Raw genomic sequence first — 18,064 nt, 5'->3', positions numbered from 1 at the left:
GTTGTTTGGGGAAATTAATGGGATTGAAGGCGGATAAATGTCCAGGGCCCGATAATCTTCACTCTAGAGTACTTAAGGATGTGGCCCTAGAAATAGTAGATCCATTGGTGGTCATTTTCCAAAGTTCTTTTGACTCTGGAATGGTTCCTACAGATTGGACAGTAGCTAATATAACCCCGCTATTCAAAAAGGGAGGTAGAGAGAAAATAGGAAACTATAGACCATTGAGCCTAACATCGGTAGTTGGGAAGTTGCTAGAGTCCATTATCAAGGGTTTCACAGCACAGCATTTGGAGAGCAATGGTATAATCAGACAAAATCAGTATTGCTTTACGAAAGCGAAATCATGCTTGACAAATCCACTAGAATTCTTTGAAGATGTAACCAGTAGAGTTGGCCAGGGAGAACTGGTGGATGTGGTTTATTTAGACTTTCAACAAGATCTCACATAGCAGATTACCAAGTAAAGTTAAAACACAAAGATGGTGTCTAGAAATGGTTAGAAAGCTGGTTAGCAGACAGGAAGCAAAAGGTTGGAATAAAAGGATCTTTTTCTGATTGGCAGGCAGTGACTAGTCAGATACCACAGGGATCTGTGCCAGGACCCCAACTGTTCACATTATGTATTATTGATTTGGACGAGGGGACTATATGTATGATCTCCAAATTTTCAGATGATTCAAAGTTGGGTGGGAGGGTGAGCTGAGAGGAGGATGCAGAGATGCTCCAGCAGGATTTGGATAGGCTGAGTGGGCATATGTATGGCAGAGGCAGTATACTGTGGATAAATAGGAGGTTATCCGCTTCAGTACCAAAAATAGGAAGGTAGATTATGTTAATGGGTGTAAATGAAGAGAGGTAGATAGTCAGCAAGACCTTGGTGTCCTCATGCTTCAGACACTGAAAGTAAGCACGCAGGTACAGCAGGCAGTAAGGAAGACAAATGGTATGCTGGCCTTCATGGCAAGACGATTTGAGTATAGGAGTAGGTATATTTTACTGCAATTGTGGAGGGCATTGGTGAGGCCGCACCTGGAGTATTATATGCAGTTTTGATATCCTTATCCAAGGAAGAATGTTCTTGCTATGGAGGGAGTTCAGCAAAGGTTTACCAGGCAGATTCCTGGCATGGCGACACTGTCTTATGAGGCGAGACTGACTCGGTTAGGACTATATTCATTGGAGTTTAGAAGAGTGAGAGGGGATCTCATAGAAACTTACATAATTCTAACAGGGTTAGACAGGACAGATTCAGAATGTTCTTGAGGGTGGGGGAGTCCAGAACTAGGGGTCATAGTTTGAGGATAAATAGGGTAAACCTTTTAGGACAGAGGTGTGGAGAACTTTCTTCACCCAGCGAGTGATGAATCTGTGGAATTCACTCCCTGAGAAAATAGTTGAGGCCAAAACATTGCGTAATTCCAAGAAGGAATTAGATAAAGCTCTTGGGCTTAAAAGTAGAGATTTGACAAAAATGTCATGAATACAAGACAAAGGCAGTGGGAATGATCATGTTAAAGACTAAGGCAGGAACTAATAGTGACATAAAGGTCAGGTAGCAGAATGTGTCAATAGCAGAACAAGGGTCAACGCTCTCTAAAAACGTATGGGGGGAATATTACATCGAAATGGATGACATAGTTTGTGGTCTGAAGTTGTCGATCTCAATGTCAAGTCCAGAAGGCTACAAAATGCCCAACTGAAAGAGGGGCTGTTCCTTAAGTTTGCATTGGGCTTCACTGGAACACTGTACAAGTCCAAGGGCAGAAAAGATGGTGATTTGAAATGGCAAGTGACAGGAACGTCAGTGTCATCCTCGCAAACCGAGTGCCAATGTTCCACAAACTCTTTGCCCAGTCTGTGAGTGACTTCAGGATTAAAGCAAAGCTGGTGCGTTCTTAATTGCCCTCTGAAATGTCGTAGTAAGACACTGCTGTGGCCACCACCTTCTCAAAGCAAATTATTGATGGGCAATAAATGCAGGCCAGTGCCACTCTCATCCTGTGAATAAATAAATTAAGATTATGACCTCCCAAGTCTCTCTAACATTTTGGTCTAGAAAAGAGAACGCTGTCCTTCCCTGATGGTTGTAACCTCTCAAGCCTGGCATCATTCCGGCAAATCTTAATTTTACCTTCGCCAGTGGCTGTGTGCAACATGGAGACCAAATTTACGATTATTCAAAGTGTGGTCTAACTAAGGTTCTGTGCAAATTCAACTTCCCTTCCTCCTTTTTTTTCCAGATTTGCCTAATCACAAGTATCATCAGGATATTCTAATGATGATGTAAACCAGAATGTGAACTGAACCCGGAACTTCCAAGTAGACAAATGTTGCACATCACTCACTTGGTTACTTGTAAAGCTACAAGTTACAATTTGTCATTTGCATTTTAGTCATTGAAACCCGAGGTACAGGAGGGTTTGATCTTGGCCGCACCAGAAGCGGACACTTTCCAGTCGGATAACTGAGCTTTGCTCAAAAGTGAAAACTCTGGTTAAACTATCTCTTTTACCTGGGCAGAGAAGGCTAAATTGTAGCAACCCAGTTATCACTTCAGCTGAAATAAAACAGAAAACGCTGAAAAAAGTCAGGCCTGGCAGCATCTGTGGAGAGGGAAACAAAATTAATGCTTTGAGTCCGTATGACTCTTCTTCAGCTGAGGTCAACTTACCCGACATCAACATGGACCTAAACTTTGAACCCTCCAAGCTCATTTTATTTACATTGCTCGGTTACTACAGTGCATAATTCACTAACTACGCCACTGGTGAAGTTAGTTTCATGCTTCTTAATTTATCTTAACATCTTTAATGTTTAACTTAAATTGCCTGAGTCAAGTTCAAGAAAGTATTACAGCTGGAGTAGAGGTCAATGCTAAACAATTAAAAATATCACATATAGTAGATGTGCCTGCATTAAAAATGTTTGCAGACATCATGCAGTCATCACTTCATGTCCAACCTTCAGCATACCACACAAAATTAAAACAAGACAACATTGTTATGATCTCCTCAGTAAGTTGTAACTTTATTTTGTTTATAAAGACGTGGATGACGAGAGTCACAGGAATGCTGATTAATAAATATTGCATTTGTTTATTAAAATTTAAACAAGGTGAACTATTATACACCACTCCTTCACCCCAGGTTTACTTAACAGGTATATACAGATTACACAAGTTACAAAATACATTTTCTATTCTAATGTTGTTATGAAATATAGATCATGCAAGCCAATAGGCAAAATGTGGTCAGACATACCACACTCCAAGTGACAAATGCCGCCCAAGGCAACTTTTGTGGATTTCTCAAGAAATCCCCCAATGCTGGTCACACTGTGAGCCAACTGATCTCATTAAAACTCTGGCTTCCACGGTAGGGTCTCCAAACTCCACTCTCAAAGAGCACGCTTCCCAAACAACACTTTCTCTACGATGTCTTCACCAAGCACACATCCAAAATTTCAACTCTCCTTTTAATAATTCTTTGTCCTGGAACACCATGTGCATTCAAGCTTCCACACAATCCTCCAGGTAGTTAGCCACGCCAACTGAACACCATTGCTTCACAGGCTGTCGTCATTATTGCAGATGTCGGCCTGCTCACTAGCCGACTTCACCAGGTCGGTACCTTGCAGTTCTATTTTTAAACAGGAGCTTCTCTCGGTCACTTTCCTTAACTTCAGTAAACAGTACCCTTTTCAGTCTTCCTGAGACCCCTCTTTTCATTCACTGGTTTCTGGAACTTTGTTCTTTAGCTTCTGAGACTTGCTTTCTGCCCCTTACTCTATTGCCCTGCCGGTTTCTGAGAGAGTTGCTTTGTTCTTAGCTACCTGGTTCCTACTGAACACAAATGCTTCTAGCATCTGTGTGGACCTCTAGTTACATCGAATCATAGAATTTTCAGTGCAGGAGGCCCCTTCAGCCCATCGAGTCTACAACCGGCACTTGAAAGAGCACCCTCCTTAAGCCCATGCCTCCACCCTACCCCCGTAACCCAATAACCCCACCTAATGTTTTTGGACATGAAGCGGCAATTTAGCATGACCAATCCACCTAACCTACACTTCTTTGGACTGTGGGAGGAAACCGGAGCACCCGGAAGAAACCCACGCAGTCACAGGAAGTGCAAACTTCACATAGTCACCCAAGGCTGGAATAGAACCCGGGTCCCTGGAGCTGTGAGGCAGCACTGCCACCATGCCACCCTTAAGAAGTAAAAAAAATGTTTAACCACTATAATTGTTTCTATGTCGTAAACCCTTAATGGCAATGCAGGCAAAGTTTAAAATGAAACTAAAACTTAGTAACCCTTCCTGAGCACTCATGTACAGAAATACAAATTAAGCTTAAACTGATACCTTATTTCTAATATCCACAATACAAATAACAATTATTTTAAACAGATCTAATTCCCAAAAATATCTTCATGTATACTTGAATTAAATTAATAAATTGTACAGCTAGTATTTGTAATGATATACAGGTAAACATCATAGCACATACATACTGATGGACAGATCAACGGACCAATCAACACACACACAACACAACAGCCAATCACAGGCAAGAGCATACACAGTACAAAACAGGGAACACAACACTTCCTGGGCACTCGAGGACGAGATAGCTCAGAGCACAGAGCTCATAGCAAGCCACTCAGACATCCACCATGTGCTGAGTGCCACTACAAGATAGAATTAGGAGTAGGTCCACAGATTCAAGGGTTATGATCGAACCTCAGGAAACAGTATACAACTGTAAATAAATGTTTGAAATAAAACTGAGTTGTGCCATTCGCAACCGTGTTGGTTCGTCTGTGTAGCAGCGTCCCCAATACTTCATAGTACCAGGAGTAACTGTGGAACCTACTTACAAATCCTCCGGAATCTGCCATCCTGCGCCATGGACACCGTCAACACACCGCAGCAAGTCGCTGGAAAACTCGGCGTTAATTGGAAGCTGTTCAAACAGCTCTTCCAGCTCTTTCTGGAAGCCAACGAAAAGGAAAGCGCCTCGGACACCAGAAAGATCGCCAACCTCCTCACCACGGCAGGTCAACACGCCATCCATGTCTACAACTCTCTGGTGTTCGCGGAAGGTGAAGACAAGACCAAATACAAGATGGTCCTTCTCAAGCTCGATCAACACTTCAACGTCGAGGTCAACGAGAATTGAGAGGTATCTCTTCCAGCAGTGCCTGCAAGGTAAGGATGAGCCCTTTCAATCTTTCCTTACGCATCTCCGTATCCTCGCACAGTCCTGCGGATATGACACCACCTCCGATTCCATGATTGGGGACCAGATCGTTTTTGGGGATCGTCACCTCGGGCACCCTACACCAGCAGCTCTTAAAAATAAAAGGCCTCACCTTAGCCTCCGCAATCGAAGCCTGTGTCCTGCACGAAAGCGCAACTAGCCGCTATACCCAATTTCAGGCGGCCGAATCGGCGCGGCAGGGGTCCTACGCAGCCGGATCTGCGAGGCAGGCGTCCTACAAGGCCGAACGGGTCCAGGTGATCGGGTTCCTCCCCGCGGCCCGGATGAGGGCGGCCATTTCGCGCGCTTTTCGAGGCCTCCCGCGCTTGTGCGCGCCAAAAACGACGGCAACACTGAGGAGCGTGATGCGCAGGCACGCTCGACACAAGACCGAACTGCGCATGCGCGGTGGCGCAACGAACGCCATGACGTCACGACGTGCGGCAACTGTGGAGCCACACATTTAAAGCGGCAAAGTCCCGCAAGAACCCGACAATGCCTCCGCTGTGGCAAGGTGGGCCACTACGCTGCCTGCTGTCGAGCAGCTTAACCTGCCAATGTTCCACAATTCCAACGACCTCGCAGGGACGTGCGGACCATTCAGCCTCCTTACTACGAGTCATGCCCAGACGATATCCAGACCAGTGACACAGACAACCGGGACGCCTTCCGTGTTGCAGTCATTGATGGGAACCGAATGTCTCCAGCCAGGACCCACCAGCCGATGCAAGTTAATACTGTCAATCCGGGTGATGATGGTGTGCCACCCTAATGGTCAACCCGAATGTGTCGCCCACCTACTAGACTGGACTTATGAGACTGTTTGTACATTGAACTCATACCACCACCGTGTTAATATGTTTCTGTTCTTATCGTTACAGGAATCCGTTCTGTCGTTCTACATTTCCCCGTTCTTTGTTTATGGTACAACCTCGTTATGTTGCACCCGACATCGCCCCTTGTATATAGTTTAGCCCCATGTATATGCTGTAGATATTGCACACACACACATTTAGCTACACTCAGTACACATCTCTATTTATGACCACATAGGCACATGTTCTTGTAAAAAAAAGGGGGGGATGTCATGATATACAGGTAAATATCATAGCACATACATACATACGGATGGACAAATGAACGGACCAATCAACACACACACAACACAACAGCCAATCACAGGCAACAGCATACACAGTACAAAACAGGGAACACAACACTTCCTGGGCACTCGAGGACGAGATAGCTCAGAGCACAGAGCTCATAGCAAGCCACTCAGACATCCACCATGTGCTGAGTGCCACTACAAGATAGAATTAGGAGTAGGTCCACAGATTCAAGGGTTATGATCGAACCTCAGTAAACAGTATACAACTGTAAATAGATGTTTGAAATAAAACTGAGTTGTACCATTCGCAACCGTGTTGGTTCGTCTGTGTAGCAGAGTACCCAACACTTCAGTATTTAGAAAGTGTCTGTATATTGGATCTCTCTGATCCAGCTTCAGTCTTCACTAACTTAAGTTGCTTCTAGTTAAATACAGAGCTATATGTACAAAATCACACAAATACAAAGATGATATCGATTTTTACAGTACTTTTTACTAGACTTATCTCAGAGTATGTCAATAAAACGTAGCTTAAAATGAACTGTGGACTCACACCTACTATAGACGGGGCTGAAACTGTCCATAATTTTTAAAGTCAATACAAAGTTTCCATGCAAAAGTGTTTAACTTCTGAACCCAGGTTACAAAAGAAATTTATTACATTTATCCAAACTGGCAAACTGCATACTGGAGGATAATTCCAAACTTTCAAAATTATTTTTTCGCTTTCGCAGTGGAATGAAAGTGGAGCAGTTATTGAATGAAAGTCAGGAATGTTTTTGTTTCCTACCTATTTCCATCTCCACAAATGCAGCCTCATCTGGTTCAGCACGTGGGAGAACACCAGGATCGCTGAAACTGGTGCGCAGTAACATTGCCATCACAAAGACAAAAAGGACAATTGCGAACACTGGAATTACAGGGGAAAGATGAATAGCCAAATACGGACACCTGTGGAGGGCAAATGAGGGAAAGAGTCAGAGATAATCAAATATTTAGGAGTTTACACCAGTATTGCAAGTAAAAACTCCTCTGCCACCACCTCAAGCCCCAGACCCACCAACTTAGTGTAACACAATCATTAACAGAAGCAAGAGTCTTGCAATACAAACATACATTAAAAACTGGTGGCAGGATAAAATTAGTGCTAAACCACAGAGTAATAGGTATGTGCATATACATAAAGACATTCTTGTAATAAAGCAAGGTGGATTATTAAAGGATCAATCTCTGGTTTTAAAATACAGTAAATGCATCAGCTTCACATGGGGTTCAGCATTATTCAAATGTTTTTTTTTTTAAACAGTCAAAAAAACTGCAATATGATTTTCAATCAGATCCCACATACATGGGCAGAAAATAATGGATCACACTCAGAAACCTAATCTCCTGTGTTACCGAAATGGAATTAAATGGCCATTTGACACTAGAGGTGCGAAGACAATAAGCCACTTCAATAGGCAGCACTTGACACACAAAGGTTGATGGGCAACATCATCCTGGGCAGAGGGGAGCTCTCAATGCACAGGGCACACTATGCACCCTATTGCCTTAACATTTTTCACCTCAAGATGGTGAAACAGTAGAGTCCTCACTTTCTCATCTGCCCATGCCAACCCATTATGGTTTGTGAACAAACACAATTGCCCATTTAAAGATTTTTTCCAAAATGGTATACAAGCTGCCGATTTCAGCACCCGCCCACCTTCCTGGTTATGGGGATCAGGTCAGGGGAGGGCAGGAAGATGGCTGACTAGCCACATGTCTTGTTTTACATGCTCCTTGCTGAAAAAAACATCTGACAGGGAGGCCATAAAAAAAAGCCCAAAACAAAAAGTTGGTTAGAGAAAATTCCATTCAAATGATTCCATTTAACTTTCATGACAAATCTTTATGTTTCCATAAATCTCACCTCCCTGTGCATTCCTTCTACCCACGTACAGCCGCTTAATTGATCCTTTACGTCCATTTGCAACTGCAGCTTCATTAGCCCTCAAATCATTCAACACTGGACTATATATAATCTCATATGCAAAATAACTTGCTAATTCATGGTCCAAGGAAAAGGTATAAAAGATATGTGCATCTCCAATTCAAGTCTGATGAAGTGGCGATGCTAATCTTTGCATTTCAGAGTGTAACCACAACACAGAGTAGACAGAGATGCAATGCTCAACAGGCACATTATGAAGGGACTTGGCCCCACCTTAAAGCCAGGCACTCAGTCATCAGTCTAAACAGAGCTTTGCAAGTCTATTTGTTAGCAGGACATTGGATGGATATCACAGAGCATTAATAGGAGTTGGAAGTTTATGTCTACCTCCTTGTTGCCTTAGTCACAGCGATTCTTTCAGGAGCCAAGAAAATGACGATGCTGTCACATTCCTCCAACTTTCTGCAAGATGGAGATCTGGTTTTGTAACTTTTGGCTTTTATTAAAAGGGCAATTGAGATGCAGCTGTTTTATGTCAAGACATTTGCATTTGACAGTATGGCTAGCCAGAGTAACCATTTATCAAAGCACGCTTTCCAGAAATTACCAACTTTATTTCTTGCATCTGGTGTGTGTCATACTGGCACGGAAACTAAATTAACAGGCTTTAGCTTTCTCCTTCCTATAAATAACAGCAGGCCAAGGGTCCGGGTCCCACTCCCAGAACAATGGTGCTACGACTGCGTGTTGACCTTGGGAGGAGGTTGCAAATCCTAGTCAGAGGCATTCCCAGAGGTTTGGTCAGGCAGAGCTCTGACCGCGTGACATCTACAAGTGTTATTAAATTTACCTCAGGTTATGTCTTGTGGCGGAAACTCAAAATGATCACACTACTTTGCACAGATATAGGAGTTGGTGCTGCTGATACATTGGGCGGGATTCTCCAGTCGTGTACTTCTCAGCAGCGCCACTCACAAGCGCCGGGTTTCTATTGCCCTGGCGCTTGTCAATGGAATTTTCCATTGAAACCACCCCACACCACCACAAAACACGCTGGCGGGGGTGCGCTGCCAGCAGTAAAAAATGAAATGCAATGACCGGAGAAGTCCTGCCATTGCTCCTTGGTCCGCTGACCGTGTAGTCACACAACTTCACACCCACCCTTCAGCAGCAGCAGATTTAAAGTGCAAAGTCGGATGAGCTGCAAGCAATATTAATGCCTCTTTCCCACAGATAGCTGGGCAATCCAACAGGGTTGGGAGCTACTTTAAACAGGAAAGGAATTGGGGAATATCCAGAATCCACCAGAAAAACCTTCTATAAAATCAAAGATTTCAACAGTTAACTCTCAACTGAATTTTACGCTGGTGCAGAACAATCTGCAAGTGAGCCTGCCACTGTGTTCTTTACATTTTAACATTTAACATTCTTGTTTTGCTTGTTCTCTTATTTAGGTCCTGTGGTTCCCATAAGTTTGAAATAATCACAGTTTTAGATTCAAGCCCCGTAAATTCATGAAATGTATTTCTGCATTAAATTTATGTAAAATGTCGGTCTTTTACTCGGACAGCTACTATCTCCACATTATATCCATCTATTCCAGAAAATCAAACTAACACTTTTAGACACAAATGCCAGAGCTTTATTGAATGTATTTCTTAGATCACACCATCTGCTGGACTGATCTGTTGGTTCGATACACAGATTGCACTGCAGTACTGAGTGATATGGCATTCTGAATATATACGTATTATTATGCATGAACACATATTTCTACAATATAATGTTGGAACTGTAACCATTTCACATCCTCCATGTACATTGCACAGGTCCTTTAGCCTCTGTACCAGCCACATCTTTGCCAGCAAGATAATAAGGTACTTTATTATTCCTCAGTGAAAATGGTGTCTGGAGCTTCATTTTAAGTTTTACCATCTTCCTCATATCCTTTCAGGTTGAGTGGGCAAGATTGCAGATGGAGTATATTGTGGGAAAGCGTGATGTTATTCACTTTGGACATAAAAATCGGAAAGCAGAATATTGTTGTGTCATGCTTCTTCATGTAGCATAAGCTGCTTCCTTGATGTATACTCTGACAAAGGAAGGTTCAGACTTGGAGATACATTTATTGAACAGTTAACAATTCTCCTACTCGCGTTCGACTCTCCTGCTAATCTTACTATAGTAACTCAAGCTAACTAACCAGTCTGCTCTAATCCATGCGGTGGGTGTGATGCTTCCTGACCTGCCTGTGTCTCTGAATGTCGCCTATGGAAAGAGGAAGAGCATGTGTGCCCTGTCCTTTTATATGGGTAGCCCCCTTGTGGTAGAGTTACCTCTGGGTGTGTCTTGACTGCCCATTGGTCATGTCCTATCTTACTGACCTATTGGTTGAATGTGTGTGTCATGATATCTCTGGTTCTCCCTCTAGTGTTTACCTAGTCCTAGTATATCTACATTAACCCCTTGTGTATCTACAGTGATGCATATCATCACAAATATCTTTTTGAAAAGGTGCAAAATGTTACAACATCCTGGACTAGTGCGCAGTCGACTCCAACCCCACAGGCCCCAGAGTCCCAACACAAGTGAACTAACCAATAACTTGTTTAAAAATTTGCAGAATCTTTGGCTCCTTAACTGCTCAATATGTTACAGCCACCAGTTTTTTAAAGAACACAATAACTGTTTATTTATAACAGGAACAACGTTGAAATACGCAATAATTGTAACAGAATAGCTGTTAGCTAATCTACTACTCCTCCCTCGTCCGTTCCACCCTCTTACCCAAACACACACAAGACAGAGACACACAGAGGGAGGGGAAGGGAAAAAATAATAGGAATTAAAATGAAATGAAAGAGGAGTGCCCTTGCTTCTGATGTTGAAGTCGTTGCAGCAGACTGTCCTCCCAGAATGCTTAGGGACTGAGCATTAGAGATGATCTTCTGGCAGTAGCATTCAGTCCGTATTCCCAGACAATAGCTTTTCCACTGGAGTGGCACTTTAACTTTTATTAACCTGGGCCTTCACTCAAAGGAACAGCCACAGGTCTGATCAATTCTTACTTCTTTCCAACTCCACCAGGATTACCAACAGCCTTACTGAGGTAAGAACACAGTTTACCACACAAGATTTCAAAGGATTTTAAACATCTGAACCCTGTCTGCAGCTGATGGGTGGTCTGGCTGTGGAGAGAGAGAGCGAGAGAGCGCGAGGTTTTTACCTTGGATCTTTAGAAAGAACCCAGTAGATGAAAGGGAGGGTCAGACTGCCTCCTTCGAGGCTTCCAATTCAAGAACTGGGGCTGGATTCTCCACAGGTGGGATTCTCCATTGTGCCAGCAGCTCACCCACACCCGCAGGTTTCCAGGGGCGTGGGGTGGCCACAATGGGGGAGTTCCGTTGGCAGGTGCCAGGAACGGAGAATCCCGCTGTCGGCGAGGGCAGACCAGTGAATCCCACCCCTAGTTTCACTAAGGAGCATTCCAGAGTCAGCAGAATCAATCATTGCCTGTCTCGGAGAAGAAACCAGCTCATGGGGCAGCTTACTGGCCACCAGCCAAGCCTATCAGTCCAGGTCATTACTGATGTCTGGCCAAACAGCACAACCTGCTGCAGTTTCCGGTTTTTAAATTGAAGGTAAGCTGTTTGGTCTTAAAGGCATTAATCATCCATGGACAAAAAATGGTAATAGCGAAAAGATTAACGGCAATTAAAAAGGAGGGAATGGGCAACAGACAGGGATAAACAGAAGGATCCTTACAGAAACATTTAAATGTTAATGTTCAGAGAGACTTGGGTGTGCTCATACAGGAATGCAGAAAGTTAGCAGGCAGGTGCAGCAAGCAATTAAGAAGGCAAATGTCAGCTTTGCTTCATTGCAAGTTGATGGAGTACAAGAATATACAAGTCTTTCTGTAATTGTGTAGGGTGAGACCCAATTCTCCCTAAAAATTTAAAAGTTAATTTGTGGCAGGTTTTCAGGGAGTTTCCGGCCGGCTCTATCGGCGAGTTCCCCACCGCTATTTAATTACACTTTGTTGGGCCCTCGGAGGTTTCTCAGCAGTTTAGCCGAGAATTAGAGTTTTTTTAAACACTCGAGAGCTGAACTCAAGAGATCGGGCCGCCATTTTGAAAGGGTGCCCTGATCTCATAAGTGAGCGTGTGGGTCACCCCTCACCCATGGGCAATACCCCCCCACACACACATGGACACTACCCCACTCTCTTTTCCCCCCCCCTTCCTTCCACCCCCCCCACCCCCAAGTGAGGACTCCCTGGAGGCCCCCCCTCTTCAGGCCCCCAAGTCCGCTTACAGCACCCCCTTCCGTCTAGGACCCCCACCCAACCTCCGAGGCCCCTACTTACCTGCCCTGCACTCCTCCACCCTTTAAAGCCCCTCATTTTATGGCCATGGCCACCCTCACCCGCTGGCCTTTGGCAGTGCCACCCTGGCACTCAGCCAGTGCTCTTGCTGTCTTGGCAGTGCCAGCTGTGCACCTTGGCAGTGCCAGGGTGGTAGTGCCAAGGTGCATGCTGGGCAGTGTCACGGTGCCCATGTCCCAGGGGGCCACCCTGGGATCTCCCGCTGGGTGCCGCTCCACCTGGCCCACGTTTGTTTGGACCAGCGCTGATCGGCGCCCGGCTGCAGCCTCCCAGGGGAGGCTGAAGAATCGAGGGATCTCGTGCAGCTAGGGCATAAGTAGGTTTGCGACCTACTACTGCAAGCGTCATTCAGTCCCGCCCATTCCGACTGACATCTCGCTGGGCGTCGGAGAATCCCGAGAGGCGCAGAGCCTCTCAGGAGGCTCGCTGGAGGCCTTTCCCTGCATTCTCCAGCTGCGTTGTGCTCAAGCGAGAGCCCAACACGGCCAGAGATTCGCGCCCTACATCTGGAATACTTGGTCTCCATACTTAAGAAAGGATATACTTGCATGCACTGGAGGCAGTACAGCAAGGCTGGCTAAATTGAGATGAGGGGGATGTTTACGTTGAGGCGGAGTAAATTGGGACTTTTCTCTCTAGTTTCGAAGAATGAGACACAATGGGTACGAAAATGGAGTTGAAGTTCAAGAGCAAGAATGATCGTATTGAATATCAGTGTAGGCCTGACAGGCTATATGAACTACTACTGCTCCTATTTCCTGTGTTGGGGAGGAGCACAAGTTAATTGAGAGGCACAAGTAAATCAAGTTAATTGATTTGCTCATCGTTCCATACAAATGTAGACAATGTGTAGACTAACCTAGTTAACTGGAAAAACCACTGAAAAAGTAACAAAGCAGTTTCAACACGTTCTTTATCCCCAGCATACCAAACCCCACCTGAGACTCAATGAAACTTATGCTGAGTATAGAACAGAAGTTGTGGTTCAGGAAAAGGCCTTGTAAACAGCCACACAGGAAAAGATCAGCTAATTAAAATGACAAAACAAATCTTGCAGTGAGGGTGCCCCTGTGGGATGAGGACAACAGCACATGCTTATATGGAGGCTGAGATTGATGGTTCAAGAACAAAGACAACCATTTCAACATTCTATAAAAGTGCATAAGGTGATAAAGATTTAATTTTACACCCAAAACATTTCTATTGACTTTAAATTGCATTATTTTTCCTTTTCAGCAAACCATTCTCTCAAGCTTCTGGTGGCAGTTCAGCTCATTTCCTCTACAATGAATGTTGTTCAACTTGAAAGTTAGCATTGTGTAAGTTAGATCACTGTGACCTGAACATAGTGAGTAGTTCCCTCTCCAATGTTTGTTCTACATTAAAGCAGAAACTGCTTATGACAATGACTTAATAAGGAAGTGTTTGATGAATATAGTTTATCACCCAAGTAAGCGAACTGTTCTCTCTGGTAAAGTTGAATACAAATGAAGACTATTATAACTAAGAGAAATCATGCAGAATATTTTCATCCACAAGCCTGGCTTACATAAGAGAACATTGGGGGAGAAAAGGAAAAGGAAAATCACTTGTCACAAGTAGGCTTCAATGAGGTTACTGTGAAAAGCCCCTAGTCGCCACATTCCGGCGCCTGTTCGGGGAGGCTGGTACGGGAATTGAACCGTGCAGCTGGCCTGCCTTGGTCTGCTTTAAAAGCCAGCGATTTAGCCCAGTGTCCTAAACCAGCTCCAGAAGGTAGGGATGAGGGAAGTTAGAGAGAGTACATACAAATTATCAAATGCATTCTGTACACCAAATTTTGCCATTACACTACGGTCATCTGGGGGACACACATCTGATATTTAATTAAAATAATTCAATTGCATAGGGTCTTATAATAAAGGAACCGGATACAAGTGCACATTTACATGAAAGACTTGTATGCGATTCAGCACTCATTCTTCCTTTCCCAATTTTATATGGGTACTGCAGCACAGTGGTTATGTTAATTCACTAACAATCCAAAGGCCTGAACTAACGATCCAGAGTTCAAGTCCCCCAATGGGAGATGGAGCTTTTTAATCCAGTCAGTCAACTAAATTTGGAATAAAAAGCTAACATCAGTATTGGGGATGAAGAAATTCAGATTGTTGTCATCAACAACTTCTAGGTAGGGAAATTTGCCGTCTAGACCCACAGCAATGTAACTCTCAGACAGTCTCGGGAATTGTTTGGCAAGCCACTTAGCTGTATCAGGCCACTATGAAAATCAGGCATAAAACTAGACTGGCAACTCAACCAAGGCATAATAAAAAGGTGAACATAACAAAAAGGACACTCACGCCACCAAAACTGTCCTCATCAGCATCTGGGAACAAAATTGAGAGAACTATCACACAAACTAACCAAGTTGACATTTGTACTTGCCAAATGAAACCTTATAGACAATGTCCCAGACTCCTCCATCACATTCCCTGGTCATGTACTGTTCCCATCGGCACAGTAGCTTACAGTCTATTGACTCCAGGCCCCATGAGGTCTCATGCCATCAGGTCAAATATGTGCAAGGAAACTATCTGACGATTACTATCTGACGATTACCATCTATGCCCTCCCTCAGTTCAGTGCTCCTTCATGTTGATTACCACCTGGAAGAAGCACAAACGGTAGAAAGGACACAGAATGTACTCTGGGTGGAGACTTCAACATCCATCAAGAGTGGCTTGGCAACAAGACTAATGATCCAGCTGGTCAAATCCTTAAGGACAGATCTGCCAGACTGAGTCTGCGGCAGACGGAGAGTAAACCAACAAGAGGCGAAAAAACTACTTTATCTCGAATTCACCAGTTCACCTGTCATGAAGACAGTTGATGACAGTTTAAGGGGTGGCCACCAGTCCTTGTGAAGGTGAAGTCACATCTTCATATTGAGGCACACACTCCATTACATTGTGTGGTACTACCACCATGCTAAACTGGAGAGATTCAGAGCAGATCTATCAGCTCATTAACCACAATTGAGTTAACCACATTGTTGTAGCTGTGGGGAGGCATGGTGGCACAGTGGTTAGCACTGCTGCCTCAGTGCCAGGAACCCAGGTTCATTCCAATGTTGGGTGACTGTGTGGAGTTTGCATTTTCTCCCCGTGTCTGCGTGGGTTTCCTCCTGGTGCTCCGGTTTCCTCCCACAGTCCAAAGATGTGCAGGTTAGGTGGGCATGCTAAATTCCCTCTTAGTGTCCAGGAATGTACAGACTAGGTTAAAGGGATAGGGCGGAGGAGGGGGCCTGAGGAGGCTGCTTTTCAGAGGGTGGGTGCTGACTCGATTGGCAGAATGGCCTTCTTCTGCACTGTAGGAGTTCTTTGATTCTATGATTCAAAAACAGGACAATCATGAGGTTCTTGTGGACTATCAACTGCAGCAACATTGCATTCCACCATAATGTGTAACCTATAGCTCAGCAGATATCTCATCCTTCAATTGCCATCAAGCTATAGAACCAAACCTGGAACAATAAAGAGTGTAAAAGCACATCAGAAACAATAGCAGACATACCTAGTGGAACTTTAACACAGGATCCCTGCATGCTAACAGTGGAATAAGCATCCTGTGAATAGTCAATGAATGAGAACAAAAATAAAATACTGCAGATGCTGCAAATCAGAAATGAAAATAGAAAAAAAAAAAACTCAGCAGGTCTGACAGCATCTGTGGCGAAAGAAACAAAGTTCATGTTCCACTTCGGAACACAGATAAGAGCTCAGCAATCCTGCCATAATCCTGGACAACTAAAAGAACACACCTGAAATGATGGAGGAACTCCACGAGGCAAGGTCAAAAAGATGGGACTGAAGAATTTTCAGTCATCTTCAACCAGATGTGCCATGTGGATAATCCATCTCCTCCTGAGGCCATCACAGATGCCAATCTTCCATCAATTCATTTCACTCCATGCAATATTGCTGATGGCACTGGTTAGAGCAAAGCCTCATGGCTCCAACAATATCCCAGTCATTGTGCTGAATGAGGACTGGGACTCCAGAGCTGTTCCAGTAGTGCTATAACCTGGCATCTACCTGATAATCTGGAAAATTGCCCAGGTCTTATCCACAAATAGGACAAAACCAATCCTACCAATTACCGCCCTTTGAGTCGACACTTAATCGTCACCAAATTATGGGAAGGGAGTTATTGACAGTGCTATCAGGCAGCAATTGTTCACCAATAATCTCATTGAAGCTAACTTTGGGTTCTGCCAGAGCTGCTTCCCCAGACGTCATTACAGCCTCAGTCCAAACATGGATCTAAAAGCCAAATTTAAAAAGGTGAGGCAAGAGCAACTGCCTTCAGCATAAGGTAGCATTTGTCCCAGCATGTAATAAAATTGAACTTAATGGGAATCGGGGGAAAACTCTTCACTCGTTTCAGTCATACCTAGAACAAAGGAAGACGTTGTCGTCATTGGAGGCCAATAATCTCAGCCCCACCCTATCACTGTAGGAGTTCCTCAGGATAATGCTCTAGGCCCCCATCAATTTCTGGTGGCTTCAATGACTTTCTGTCAACATCTCGGTGGGAAATGTTTGCTAATTGATGTCAGTTTTCAATTCAATTTGCAACTCTCATACATAAAGAAGCAGCAGCACGTCTGACATTCAGACTTGGACTTTTAAATGGCATGTAATACTTCTGCCACACAAGTGCGAGGCAAGGACTTTTTCCAACAAGCACAAATCTAACCATCTCTCCTTAACATTCAATGGAATTACCATCACTGAATCCCCAACTATCAACATCCTGGGGTCACCATTGACCAGAAAACGAACTGGATGAGTGATATAGATACTGTGGATACAACAGGTTAGAAGCTCAGAATTCTGCAGCAAGTAACTCACCTCCTGACTCCCCAAAGGATGCCCACCATCTGCAAGGCGCAGAATGTGATGGAATACTCTCCACTTGTCTGGATGAGTGCAGCTCCAACAACACTCAAGAAACTCAACAACATCCAGGACAAATCAGCCCACTTGACTGTCACCCCATCCATTGCCTTCAATATTCATATCCTCAGCCACTGGTGCACAGTGGCAGCAACATGTACTATCATGCAGTGCAGCAACTTCCCAAGTCTCCTTCAACGGTATTTTACAATCTATAACCTCTGCCACCTAGAAGAACAAGCGCTGCAGGGCACTTGGGAACACCGTCACCAGAAAGCTGCACACCATTCTGACTTGGAACTATATAATTATTCCTCGACTTGGAACTATATAATTATTCGACTATTGTTGGGTCAAAATCCTGAAACACCTTCCTTAACAGCACCATGGGTGTGTCTACACCAAATGTTCTGCAATAGTTCAACAGCAACTTCAA

General features: G+C 44.1%; 1 protein-coding gene across 1 annotated transcript in view; it reads right to left on the bottom strand.

The window, feature by feature from the left end:
• The window catches only part of zdhhc9 (zDHHC palmitoyltransferase 9), a 172,977-nt gene that overhangs the window by 65,074 nt on the left and 89,839 nt on the right, over positions 1-18,064 (bottom strand). The window contains exon 2 of the mRNA XM_072505377.1: positions 7,159-7,319. Coding sequence (XP_072361478.1) covers positions 7,159-7,319 — 161 coding nt within the window. The remainder of the gene's footprint in view (positions 1-7,158; positions 7,320-18,064) is intronic.

The sequence above is a fragment of the Scyliorhinus torazame genome, chromosome 5 (genome assembly GCF_047496885.1).
Source record: "Scyliorhinus torazame isolate Kashiwa2021f chromosome 5, sScyTor2.1, whole genome shotgun sequence".
Lineage (NCBI taxonomy): Eukaryota > Metazoa > Chordata > Chondrichthyes > Carcharhiniformes > Scyliorhinidae > Scyliorhinus > Scyliorhinus torazame.
This window is presented reverse-complemented; position numbering and strand designations above follow the sequence as displayed.